Genomic DNA, 13,440 nt, shown 5'->3' with positions numbered 1-13,440 from the left:
GATTCCAGCTCATTTTTCCTATTCGTATCATTTAAGAAATGTACATTAAAATCACCACAAACTGCTTCTTTTTGTCTGACAGGTAGCTCAATAGTGCCTCAAGATTTTTCATGAATAGCTGAAAGCTTCCTGGAGGGGATCTGTAGATTGTTACAATTACTATAGAAGTATATTGCAGTAGCAACTCACAAGCACATGCTTCAAGGATCTGATCTACACAAAAACTATTTGTTTCAATATTATTGACTTTGTGTCCAGTTTTTATATAAGTAGCAACTCCTTTTTTTCCATGTTGACTCTACATGAATAAGGTGCTAATCAGTAATCCCTTAATTTTAACTTCTCCATCTCTGCGGTTACATGGTGTTCAGAGTTTACCCCATTTTCTAGGCATACAAGAAGCTCATCTGTCTTATTTCTCAGTCCTCTAATGTTCTGATGAAACACACAAATTTTATTTCTTTGGATACTGCTACAGACATTATGGCACTGTTCTGTTGTAAACAGAGCTAATCTTGAAACTTTTTGACACACCTCATTGGGTTTCCAACTTGATACAGTATAAGATCCAGTGCTAGCAACATTGCATCACAGTGACCGTAAGAGGAAACTACTGTTCAATAAAGTGATGATGCTTTGGTGACAACCTAAATATGCAGATAACAGTGAAAAGGATGGCCATAAGCCAGCACAGACCCGTATTTTGGCTTGTCGCCTTCCAACAGAAGATGTTGGGGTGGTCTGGCAGCAGTGCACAGGAACAACAACAGCATTTGTGGGGCCAAGATCCTTGGTTCATTGTCTGCTGTTGGCACACCATCGCTTCCTGCTGCCAATGAGAATTTCATTGCTACTGGCCACTGAATTTGTTGCCTTCGCACCTTTGCATTCCTAGGCATAAATAAGAGGCTGTTCTCATAGCTTAAAAGAATGTTCATCACACCTGGAGATGTCAGTCATTTGCACCTATGGAACAGTGTGGGTATTTCATGACATCCAATGTTTCACCTGAAAATCATATCTACATTTGTTTCTCCGATATTATACTTTTATCGCGTTGAATAATTACTATGCCAGGATGTACAGAGGTGCCAAATAAATCAAAGGCACAGAAACAACTTTTAAGAGATTAGATTAATTATTCATTCTATAGACCCACAAAAGGGATCCTCCTGGGTGTGGAACATGCCAGAAAAACACATTACAAAAACGAAATTAGAAAAACTCGAGTTTCATTAATTTTAGTGATCCTCAGTCAATAAACAGTAAAATTATGTACATGAATTAAAATTAAATTTCTAATATGTACAGGTTTAATACTTACATTTGCTTTCATTAAATCCATCATTTACACAGTAGCTAGTTACTTGACTATCACAACCAAGTATTGTCAAAAATTAAAGTAAATTATCCATTTCAATGATCCTCAGTTAAGAACAGTCAAATTTTGTACAAGATCTAAAATTTAACATCCACTATTTATAGACTTAAGACTTACAGCTGCTTTCCATACATCCATCATTCACACAATAGGTAATTACTTGACTTACAACCAATTATTGTCAAAAAATAAAGTATAATAAATTTTCATTAAAATGGTCTACTGCATTTGTTGAGAAATTCATGGATGGAATAGAAGGGGTTGGCCACCAAAAATTCTTTTAAATTATATTTAAATTGTGCCTTGTCTGAAACTAAACTCTTAATGGTTGCTGGTAAAATTATTGAAAATATGCATTGCTGAATACTGGACTCCTTTCTTGGCAAGAGTAAGTGGTTTTAAATCTTTATGTATATTGTTCTTATTCCTAGTATTGATACTGTGTACTAAGCAGTTAGTTGGAAAAAGGAATGTATTATTTACAACAGACTTCATTAAGGAATAAATATACTGAGAAGCTGTGGTTAGTATGCCCAATTCTTTGAATAGGTTTTGACATGATGTTTTTGGATTTACACTACACGTTACTCTTATTATATGCTTCTGTACTCTAAAAATTTTTTCTCGGTTTGTGGAGTTCCCCCAAAATATGATGCCATATGACATAATGGAGTGAAAATAAGCAAAATATGCCAGTTTTTTTACATTTATATCTCCTATGTCTGACATCATTCGCATTGCAAACACAGACTGGTTTAGGCACTTTAGCAGTTCATTAGTATGTCACTCCCAACTGAATTTATTATCAAGTTGTAATCCCAAGAATTTTACACTCTATAAGGAAATCTCTTGGAAGTTCTGAACTGCATATAGTGGGTCTTTTCAAAGTTTAATGACAGTGAATTGGCTATGGACCACTTATTTCTCAGTAAAAATTTGATTAGCTGCTCTTTCTAAATTTATATTTGAATTACTATTTGTTGCAATGTTTCTTTCATCTGCAAATAAGACAAACTTGGCATCTGGTAATGTAACAGATGACAGGTCATTAATAAACACAAGAAAAAGTAGTGGTCCTAGTATGGAACCTTGGGGAACATCACATGTAATTTCTTCCCAGTCACATGACGTCTTGATGTCTGATTGCCTGCTGCTGAAGTGTTATGTAATGACACCCTTTGTTTTCTGTTAGTAAGATATGACTGAAACCACTTTGCAGCACTACCAGTGATGCCGTAATATTTTAATTTACTTAAAAGAATGCTGTGATTCACACAGTCAAAAGCCTTTGACAGGTCACAGAATATGCCAGTTGCCACTAATTTGTTGTCTAATGAATTAAGGACATTTTCACTGTAAGTGTAAATAGCCTTCTCGATATCAGAACTCTTAAGAAACCCAAACTGTGACTTTGACAGTACGTTATTTTCATTAAGGTGCTTAAGTAGATGCTTGAACATAACCTTTTCAAAGAGTTTTGAAAAAGCTGGCAAAAGTGAGATCAGTTGGTAATTTGACGGCATTTCTTTGTCCCCTTTCTTGTGGAGAGGTATAACTTCAGCATATTTAAGCCAGTCTGGGAATGTTCCTGTGATAAGTGATTGATTACACAAATAACTTAAGGTATGATTAAGCTCACATGAACACTCTTTTATTAACTTTGTTGATATGTTATCATAACCACTAGAATGCTTTGATTTCAAAGGCTTTATAATGGATTCTATTTCTTTAGGTAAAGTAAGTGTCAATTCCATTTTACTGAGATTGCTTGTGTGCACTGGTCTCAGATATTCCATTGCATTGTTTACTGAACCTGACAACCCCATGCTATCAGTAACAGAGACAAAATACTTGTTTAAATGGTTTGCACCACAACATGCATTTGTTACCAGGGTTTCATTTATTTTTAGAGCTATTTGTTCCTCCTCATCTGGTCCTACCTGTCTCTAACTTAACTATATTCCATATTGTTTTTATTTTATTGCTGGCTGTATTTATCTTCTTCTCATAATGCAAGTGTTTAGATTTCTGGATAACCTTCTCCAATATTTTGCAGTAATTTTTGTAATGAGCTATAATGCTAGTATCAAAGGTGTCCCTACATATCAGATAGTGTTTCCTTTTTGTCTCACATGATACCTTTATCCCTTGTGTGATTCATGGTTTCTTATTAGACTTCTGCTTAATTTGAGTTACCTTCAGTGGAAAACGATTTTCAAATAAGGTGCTAACTTTATTAATGAATGTTTTGTATTTTCCATTTGTGTCTTGGGTGCTGTAAACAACCATCCAATTAATTTCTGTGAGCAATCTCCTAAATTTCTCAGTTTTTTACTGTTTTGTTGGCCTTCTGTGCTCAGTTCTGATAGATATTTTACCTTGGCAGTTTTCAAAATTTAATGTTAGATGTTGCATGTGATGATCAGATAGCCCATTTACTACTGGTTTTGTAATGTGGCTTAGTTGCCTAGAATTGTCTATAAAGATATTATAAATGGCAGTCTTAGAACATTTGTATACCCTAGTTGGGAAATTTACAGTAGAAATTAAATTGAATGACAATGTAACTGATTTCAGTAACTGTTTACTGACAGTGTTTTTCAGGACATCTATATTACAATCACCAGCAACCACTAGTTCTTTGTTTTTTAATTTGAGATGAGATAATAAATCTTCAAGACCGTTTATAAACAGGTTGAAATTTCCTGAAGGTGCTCTGTATATGGCTACTATTATGAAGGACCTATTAGGAAATTCTATCCCTTTTGCACATGCTTCTAAGTGCTGCTCTAAGCAACATTCATTAATGTCAGTATTCTTAAATTTAAAACTGTTTTTAACAAATGTGGTGACTCCTCCTTTTTCCATATGTTGTCTTCAGAAGTAAGAGGCTAACTTAAATTCTGTAAGGTTTAACATATCTACACCATTGCTCACATGATGTTCAGAGAGGCAGATTATATCAACTGGGTTCAATGACTCTAACTCATCAATGCACATAAGTAGTTCATTAATTTTATTGCTAAGCCCTCGAATATTTTGATGCACTAAAGATAGTTGGCATTTCACATTTACCGAGATGAAATCGTGTGGAAGTAAAATTTCTGCCGATTGCTGTAAATTTTTAACCAACAGCTGTGTTCGCTGATCCAATGTGCCAGGATTATGCTGATTGATTTCTTTCTCAAACTGAAGGTTTGATTCAATCTTTACTTCTCTCAGAAGTTGACTTCGTTCTGTCCTACCTATCCTAAAAAAGGTGCTGCTCCAACACCTGTGACCACTGGTATATTACCACTCTTGGCAGTGGCTCCCCCCCCCCCCCCCCTTACATTTCCCGCTATTAGCTCAGCCAGTTTACGCTTCCCTTTCCTGTTGACGTGTAGGCCATGTCTAGTATAATCCCACCTACTGAGAGAACCAACAGGAACCAAGCCAATATGAGACCCCGCACCCGACCCAAGTAGTAGTTCCAACTCCAAATTAACTCTCCCGACAAAAGAGTTTAAATGAGGTTGGTCATGGCGTCTCAGAACAGACATAAACTCAACACTGGTATGTCTCATTGCTGATGCAATCTTTGCCAGGTCACACTCTATATTGTACCCAGGATCTCTGTCAATACTACTGCCCGGCGCACCCACAATAACCACAGTATCTTCCTTGGAAAAATCTTTACAGAGTGAACCTAAATCCTCTGTCACCTGACCCAGACCAGCACTAGGTTTAAAAAAATTTGTGACCTGGTATTCTGATCCTAACTGGTCCTGCAAAAGTTGGCCTACACCTCTGGCATGTGAACTACCTAACAACAAAACTTTCTTTCTCTTTGCTGACTTCCCTACATTCTTATTCAATTTTCTACTGGAAGTTTGTTGTGCCCTCTCTACACCTATCTCAGTCTGAGGCTCATCACTTTCTAACTGAAGCAACAGGTCAAACTTATTCTTCGCATTCACCACAAAGCTGTCTGACAAGGTTCTAGGTCTGTTCCTCCTGTTATCTGTTCCCACTTCCCACCTCTCTTTACCCTTCTCTATGCTTCACCTGTTCAGATCTTCTCTAGCTTGCTCTAACTGTGCCTGAAGGATAGCAATTTTCCCCTCCTGTTCCACTATTTTCCTATCTCTACTGCATATCCTACAGAACCACTGATGAGTCTGATCCACTTCCCACACCACTACAGTCACCCCAATGGAAAAAAAACTACTGCAGCCATCACACCAAACCCCGGAGCTTACAATTCTATGGCACGTCAGGCACTTTTCACTCATGGTAAAAATCTTACTTTAGTGAGAATAAGTCAAATTAAATTCCTGAAAAACAAAAACAAAAAAACACTTTTACGAAAGATTAGTTATAGTCTCAATGGTATTGTAAACAAACTTACTTTAGTGACAATAAGTTAGATTACTGAAAAAAAGAAGAAAAACACATTTACAAAAATTAGGCCTAGTTGCAACTGTATGTAAACAAAGAAAAAGAGGAGGATCGGAATGAGACAGGTCCATGGTACAAGCTTCCATAATACACTTTGATTTGCCTCTGCAGGCCATTGTGCAGGTACGTATAAAGAACTTGACTTGCTGAGCTAGTCTTTATGGCCTCTAATGATGTCTCCAGCATTAGAAGATGAAAATTAGGCACAGAAACGCACCTCACAAGGGAAACTCTCCATCGCACCCCTCTCAGATTTTGTGATAAGATGGCTTAATGGATATCCCGTCAAAAACTGAACAGAGACCAAGCACGAAAACAGATAGAAGGTATACTGAACTCTGTCCGGTCATTGAAATGTGTATTTGTTTATGTAGTCTTGGCAGTTGTCATACTATACACTGGTTATAGAATATAAGTCATGTGGTAAGAATACGTTACCATTGCAAGTATATGTGATGAACAGCAAGAGCAAGATACCACATAGACATCTCACAGAAATGAAAACAACAAATAGACATGTGTAAACTTTGTTACAACAAAGGAATTCAAGAGACAAAACTTCCAAAACGGAACACAACTTCAAAGACATTAAAAACATACGTTTTGACAGTTCACAGAGAAAATTTGTGATTGTGAAACTGTTACGTTCATTTGTTGCAGCTTACATGACAAACTATTATGTTTTCATCATCTCCTTGAGAGTGATCATATTCACATTCATTCAAACACCAAAATCAGACAAGCAGGAATATCTCATTCACTTACCAGGTGTACAAGTTAGGTGCGTCGGTAAGAGATTCACACCATATGACACACGTACTGTCACTAATGCCGTGTATGACATACCAGACATTCACTTACCAGGTGTACAAGTTAGGTGCATCGGTGAGAGATTCACACCATATGACACACGTACTGTCACTAATGCTGTGTATGACATACCAGACATATTTTTTGGTGGAGGATTTGTTGACTTGTCGCTTTGTCACCAAACATCTGCAGTTCCCATTTAAAAGCCACTTCCTTACGGCTGCTAATAGAGTAGTTGTGCAGAATCAACTGTCATTATGGCTCCCTTCCTTATACATCACAGTTGCAAATGGACATCACACCACAACACAGACACAAATTTGAATACACCGTCACCCGCATGACAGTCCAACGCCGCGAAGTCTTTTCTAAGACGTCGTTGCTGTTTCAGAGTACTCGATGTTGCATTTCTTGTCATTAAACTGATCAGTGTTTTTATTCTGCCCTTTTTTTCCCCCCACAGTTCAGAACACCTTCTTTCTGTTTTCATGCTTGATCTGTGTTCCATTTTTGACAGGCTATCGACTGAGGCATCTTAACCACCAAATCTGAGGGGGGTGCGATAGTGTGTTTCCCTTGTTAGATCACAGCCTAATGCAATGCTTGAAGAATGTAACTGTAGATTACAGTATATGTGTCACAAAAATGACCAAACTAATTTATTTGTGATTAAATTTCAGTGAAAGATGTGTCCAAGGCTTTAGGAGAGCTTTCAGACAGCGAGTTTCAAAAGAAATATAATGCAACAAAACCTGGTCTAGATGCACCTCTCGTATTTTCTTGCCGTGCTGGAGGAAGGAGCCTGAAAGCATTGCAAACAGCTCTAGAGCTTGGATATACAAAGTAAGTAAATTGATAGCATAAAGTAGGTCTGTGGCTAAACTTTGAACCTAATGTATCCATTACTATTAAGTCACTTACGATTTACAAATGATTTTTTTCTAATTTTAGTCATTGCTTATAAAGTGTCCAACCTGCAGTGAACATGCATTTACTTCCTGCAAGGAAAAAGTGTAACTTCTGAGAAAAGAGGAAGGAGGGGTTTGCAGGCTAATTTCTAAACACTGTCAATACTGAATGAATTGTTAGTATACGTATTATAGGATCGTAAAATCCAAGAACCAATGTTTTGCCTGCCGGTAATCCTAATCGAATACTATACACAGTCTAAAACCACACTAAAATATATCCTATGTAAATTTGTTCCCATAAAACATTCATCAGATGAGTTATGAAGATATCTCAGCCACAGTGTCTGCACTGTAGGTATACCACGCACATTATTTTAAGAAATCAAAGGTAAAATAAGATGTTTAATTAAATCACACTAAAATATGGTTAATGTATGAATGTTGATGCTATTAGCAGGATCAAAATAAAAAATTAAACACAAGTCTGAAACAATTTGTCACCAAAACAGGTGCACAGATTAACGTGTCCTACGTCCTGTGCATTGCCAGGTGCACATTGAACAAGATAAACTTCAAGAGACAAAATAAAATGTGTCTAAGGGTATAAATAGGAATACAGAAACTACCAATTGGTCAAGCAGTGTGCGAGTAACAAAATGTTTTTGTTAATTTGAGTACCGCCGACGCAGTCTGATGAGAATGATGGACTGGAATATACCCGAATAAGATGTGACTTGCAAAGAAAAGAAAATGTGAGTAATGGAACACATTCAGTACGTCAAGCAAACTTGGCCAACTGATTGTAACAAATGAGGATACAATAACTACTGATTCAGCGGTAGATGGGCACAAATTGTAATTACATGAAGCAGGTGGCAGACTTTTATTTACTGGTAGGATACTGGGAAAATGCAGTCAGTCTACAAAGGTGACTCTTTACAAAAAACACCTGTGTGATCAATTGTAGAATATTGTTGAGAAAAACACCTGTGTGACCCATCATAGAATACTGTTCAAATGTATGGTACCCATACCAAATAGAACTATCTGGGATATTGAACATATACAAAAAAGGGTAGCTTTCATGGTCAGTGGGAATTACCTTCTGCCATGTAGTTCACAGATGTAGATTAGATAACATAGTTGAGTAGTATAAGAGAAGAAGCAATGACTGTTTTCCAAGTATCTGTTTCCTTCTAATATGCACTCATGAATTTATAATTACATATCATAATTATTAATGCAAGTTATTAGTGTGAGTAGATTCACACTAGTCATAATTTTCTGTTAATATACATTACAGAAGTGGTTTGTTAATGTATAATTTGACTTGTTCCATGTCCCTAAAGGCTCTCATTCATCATGAGGTATCCGGAATACGACATGAGTATGAATAAAAATACGTCTTGTTCTATCATTCCTTGCTCCATTCTAATTTAAGCCCACTCACATTCACAGATATTGCAGTTTTTTAATTTGTTTGTTTATTCTTTGCTCCACTCAGTTAAATTTGTAAGAGACATAGACTCTGTAGTAAGAACAGTATGTATCATCTAATGAGGAGGTATTTCTCTACCATAGGTAGTATTTCCATTATAATTTTTTAAGAGATGTAAAATTTGTCAGTTGTACTATTGTAGGAGCTGAGCTGGTGCTACATAATTCCTGAACTCCAAACTTGACCAATGTCATGGGTTGAATTCCAAATCCTCTCTACAGTGAAATGGTGAAATGCCGTCTACATGAGACAGTCATTGATATAGATACCTGACACAAAGAGCCCAAGTGGTATCAACTAGAAAGTCTTGCATCTAGTCATAAACCATGTAAGCAAGTAAATAAAAAGTTATGCAATGTATGAAGATGAAAATTCACTCAAGGAAACTATAAAACTATGAGATGGCTGATCAGAACATTCCTAAATCAGAACATTTAGGAAAAGCAGTTCCCAGTATTGCCAGTAGAAACACTTAAATAGAGAATAATACTCCTAACTATCATCAGAACTACATGTACCTTCTTCAGACAATGGAAAACCGAGGATAGATTGCTACTCACCAATAGTGGAGACATTGAGTGGCAGACAGGCACAACAAAAAGACTGCTTGACAAGTAAACTTTCAGCCAAATGGCCTTCTTGAGGGTGAGGAGGAGGCTGGGGGTGGGGAGGAAGATGGATAGCATGGTAGGATTAGGGGATGGTGAAGTGTGCTCTTGGGAGCATATAGGTCCTGTAGAGAGAGGGTAGGGCATATCGGTGCAGATGGAGAGCGAGGATGGAGGGAACAGCGGAAAAGGAAAGAGGCAAAAAGACTCTGGGTGCATTGGTGGAATAGAAGGCTGTGTAGTGTTGGAGTGGGAACTGAGAAGAAGACAGGTGAGTGAAGGACAGTGACTAACAATGGTCGAGGCCGGGGGGGGGGGGGGGGGGGGGGGGTTACGGGAATGCAGGATATATTATATATTACAAGGAGAGTTCTCAGCTGTGCAGTTCAGAAAAGCTGGTGTTGGCAGGAAGAATCCAGATGGCACAGGCTTTGAAGCAGTCATTGGAGTGAAAAATGTTGTGTTGGGCAGTATGCTGAGCAGCTGGCTGGTCCAGCTGTTTCTTGGCCACAATTTGTCAGTGTCTGTTCATACAGACAGCTTGTTGGTTGTCACGCCCACATAGAATACAGCACAGCAGTTGCAACTTAGTGTGTACATCACACGACTGCTCTCACATGTAGCCCTGCCTTTGATACAATAGATGATGCTTGTGACCAGACTGGAGTATCTGGTGGTGGGAGGCTCTAAGGTACAGATCTTACATCTAGGCCTCAATGAGACTCTTCGAATATTTTGAGAGGGACTGCTAATCACTACAGATGCAACAGCTGCTGGTGGCTAGGCTGTATGGAAAGATGGTTGGACAGAGGAAGCAAGTCATTAAAACAAAAAGTTGATGCAAACCTGAGTGTTTTATTGTAACTGCAGTTCTCTTTAATGCCTTTGGTAATAGGGTGTGTTGTGAAACCCTGCACGTTGCCCCTCTTTCATGTTTTTGTTCGTCCTTGTAAATAATGTCATATGGCCAGATGATTAGAGATAGGTCTGAATGGTGTTTTGTTTCATCTGCAGTTGAAAAGCAGAGGAGAAATGAAGAGAGTTGCTTATGTAGTAAGAGATGGGACAGTATATTAGCCATGGCCTTGATGGCACAATATATTAGCCATAGCCAATGGAAATTCAGCAGTTACATTTATTAAAAAGTGCACAAAAGAATAGCATTCTTCCTGTTTGCCTTAGTTACTGGGAGAATGCTCTCCGTACAGTTTTTGGAAGATACACTTTCTTTTGTTTGTTCTCATCAATTTGAGGTGAAGTTTTGACTTTGACGTACGTAAGTTCGGTGTTTACAACAAACAGAAAACTGACTTTACCAAGACTTTTACATCAAGTGCTGAGTTAACATTCTTTGCCTTGTCACTAATATGTATATATTTTTAAAAATGAATATTACATATAATACAGTAATTTATTTGTAAATAAGGCAGTTTTTATATTTAATGTACACATTTCAAACACCACAGCATACAAGTAAATAATCTAGTATATTTACAGCTTCAGTTCTTGAAATACTTTCACATCAAAAAGTACACCCTTAGTGCACACACACATTATATGATAATTAGTGTCTCATAAACATAAAAATATTTTGATAGGGTACCATATTTTTGTTTCCAGAGTAACATACAATTAACCATACATAGAATTACATAGTTACAAATAAACAATTTTTAACGTTTCAGGGCAAAGCACTACAAAGGTGGTTTCATGGACTGGGAGCAGCACACAAAATCAAAGAATTCATAGATAAGTGCAATACTTAGAGCAACAAAAATTTTTTGTAGCACTTCACCAGAATAAAATGTGATGCTGTGCCTCCATTTCAGTGCAGAACCAGATGTTATACTCCTCATGACACCTGGAACAGAAGATTTTTTTTAATGAACATATGTTTGTTTGTATAATGATAGCTCTTATACCACTAATACACTCAATTTTTACAAGGTTTTGTGTAAAATGACATTAAAAAAGTACACTTTACTCAATTTATTTTTTATTTTTTTACAATGCAATTTTGGGGCTTATACCTTCATGTAACTAAAGTTTTTACTAGTTTGCTATATTTTGTCTCTGCTGATCTTGTAAGGATTTTCTGCAGCTTATGGTTTTAGAATTTCAGACAATTTGCTGTCATAGGCCAGAGTTATACACGGCAGTAGAATTCCAGTGCTCATCAGAGGATGGCTTTTAGAAATTTCAGAGTGATTTTGTCAAACAACTATTTCCTTTAGTGATATTATATTACCTTGCTTTAAGACTACTGAGCATTCAAGCTAATTGTGTTCTTTTTTTATTCATAGAGCTTATCTTTGGAATTTAGTCACAGTAGGTTAAGCCTCAAAATTAGAATTAAAGGAATAATAAATTCACAACTGTAAGCAATGTACATCCCTCTCTCACACACATTGGTTATTTTGCTTCACCTGTGTCATTTCAGGGTGCAGCAAATTGCACATAAAACACATTATTTGACAGATGCATGTTGACAAACTGTATATCGAAAGAAGGATATTTTTACTTGTGTGGTCTCAGCTCTCTGAGACTGCAGACGTGTGTGCAAGTTCTGTTTATGTGAATGTGCTTGTGTGTATGTATGTGTGCCTACTGCTGACAAAGGCCTTAATGGCCGAAAGCTTTAATTATGTGAATCTTTTTATTGTGCCTATTGCGACTCAGCATCTCTGCTATATGGTGAGTAGCAACTTTCCTTCTCTGGTATTGTTACATTCCATCCTGGATTTTCCATTGTTAGATTTTTACTTATTTAGATAGGTAATATAAATTTTTCTTTTTATTGGTTAGTCCACCTTCATTTTGTAAAAGGTTTCTCAAAATGGCGGAGTTTGCAGGGCTTTATCGTTCTTACCAATGATTGGTTGTGAAAGGTGAAGAACACAGCCATGTCAGATATCCTGCAACATGTTTCATGTAATGTAAATTTCTTGGCAGCAAGCTAAAGGAGACAGAGAATGAATAAATATTTCCATATCAGTATAGTCCTAATCTTTGCACATAACTGCTAAGTAAATCTTCTTTTTCCTTAAACACTTAAAATAATTTCATGATGGGTTTCTTTTGGAAGTGCAGGTTTCTTTATTAAGATCAAGTGTTGTTGCTTACTGGCTCAATTCGGATAAATGGTATTTTAGAAAGGTACATCTGAATTTATTATAGGATGCTGTGTGTCAGCCAGTCACCAGTCTCTGTCTATACACTAATACAAACAGATTTCTTGTTCACCACAATGTTCTATGCTGGCAGCTAGCAAGCCATATTTGATACTATTTATTCACAAAATACATGAATTGTGGCATCATGGTGCATGACACACACTATTGAGATCAAATTTCCTATCATCCACTGATTGCTGTCTCTTCACACTTCCTGCTCTGAGTTCCTATACATCTGGTAGTGTGTGTGGTTTCCACTGAAAAATGACCAATGGATTCAGCTGAAAGGATTTTCAAATAACCAATACAGTAGAAGTCCGATATAACCCAGTTGTCAGGGAAAGTGCTTTACCCCCGCAGAACATCAAGTGCAGACTGGCTGTTGCAGCTGTTAAAACCTGTGTCACTTCAGTTTTCATCTTTTCCTTTTCTCAAGAATGCTTGTTTCAGCAATTCTCATAGTGGACTGATGCTTTACCACACTAGCCTCCTGAGTATGCAACAGTCTTTATATTTACATATTTCAAGAACATTTTCAATTTCCTCATCAGAATTCACTATTGCAGTCAGCAGTCCATGGTGATAATTGGCCTTAATACTCACATGATGCTCTGATCCC

At 37.0% G+C, this 13,440-nt stretch overlaps 2 protein-coding genes across 2 annotated transcripts in view; one reads left to right on the top strand and one right to left on the bottom strand.

Annotated features, from left to right (window-relative positions):
* Positions 1 to 11,636, top strand: part of LOC124619883 (rhodanese domain-containing protein CG4456-like) — a 54,118-nt gene extending 42,482 nt beyond the window's left edge. The window contains exons 3-4 of the mRNA XM_047146511.1: positions 7,312 to 7,474; positions 11,334 to 11,636. Coding sequence (XP_047002467.1) covers positions 7,312 to 7,474; positions 11,334 to 11,397 — 227 coding nt within the window. The 3' untranslated portion in view covers positions 11,398 to 11,636. The remainder of the gene's footprint in view (positions 1 to 7,311; positions 7,475 to 11,333) is intronic.
* The window catches only part of LOC124619861 (NKAP family protein CG6066), a 71,065-nt gene continuing 68,388 nt past the window's right edge, over positions 10,764 to 13,440 (bottom strand). The window contains exon 6 of the mRNA XM_047146482.1: positions 10,764 to 11,509. The gene's annotated coding sequence lies outside the window, so the exon portion shown is untranslated. The remainder of the gene's footprint in view (positions 11,510 to 13,440) is intronic.

This window comes from Schistocerca americana, chromosome 1 (assembly GCF_021461395.2).
Source record: "Schistocerca americana isolate TAMUIC-IGC-003095 chromosome 1, iqSchAmer2.1, whole genome shotgun sequence".
In the NCBI taxonomy this organism is placed as follows: domain Eukaryota; kingdom Metazoa; phylum Arthropoda; class Insecta; order Orthoptera; family Acrididae; genus Schistocerca; species Schistocerca americana.
This window is presented reverse-complemented; position numbering and strand designations above follow the sequence as displayed.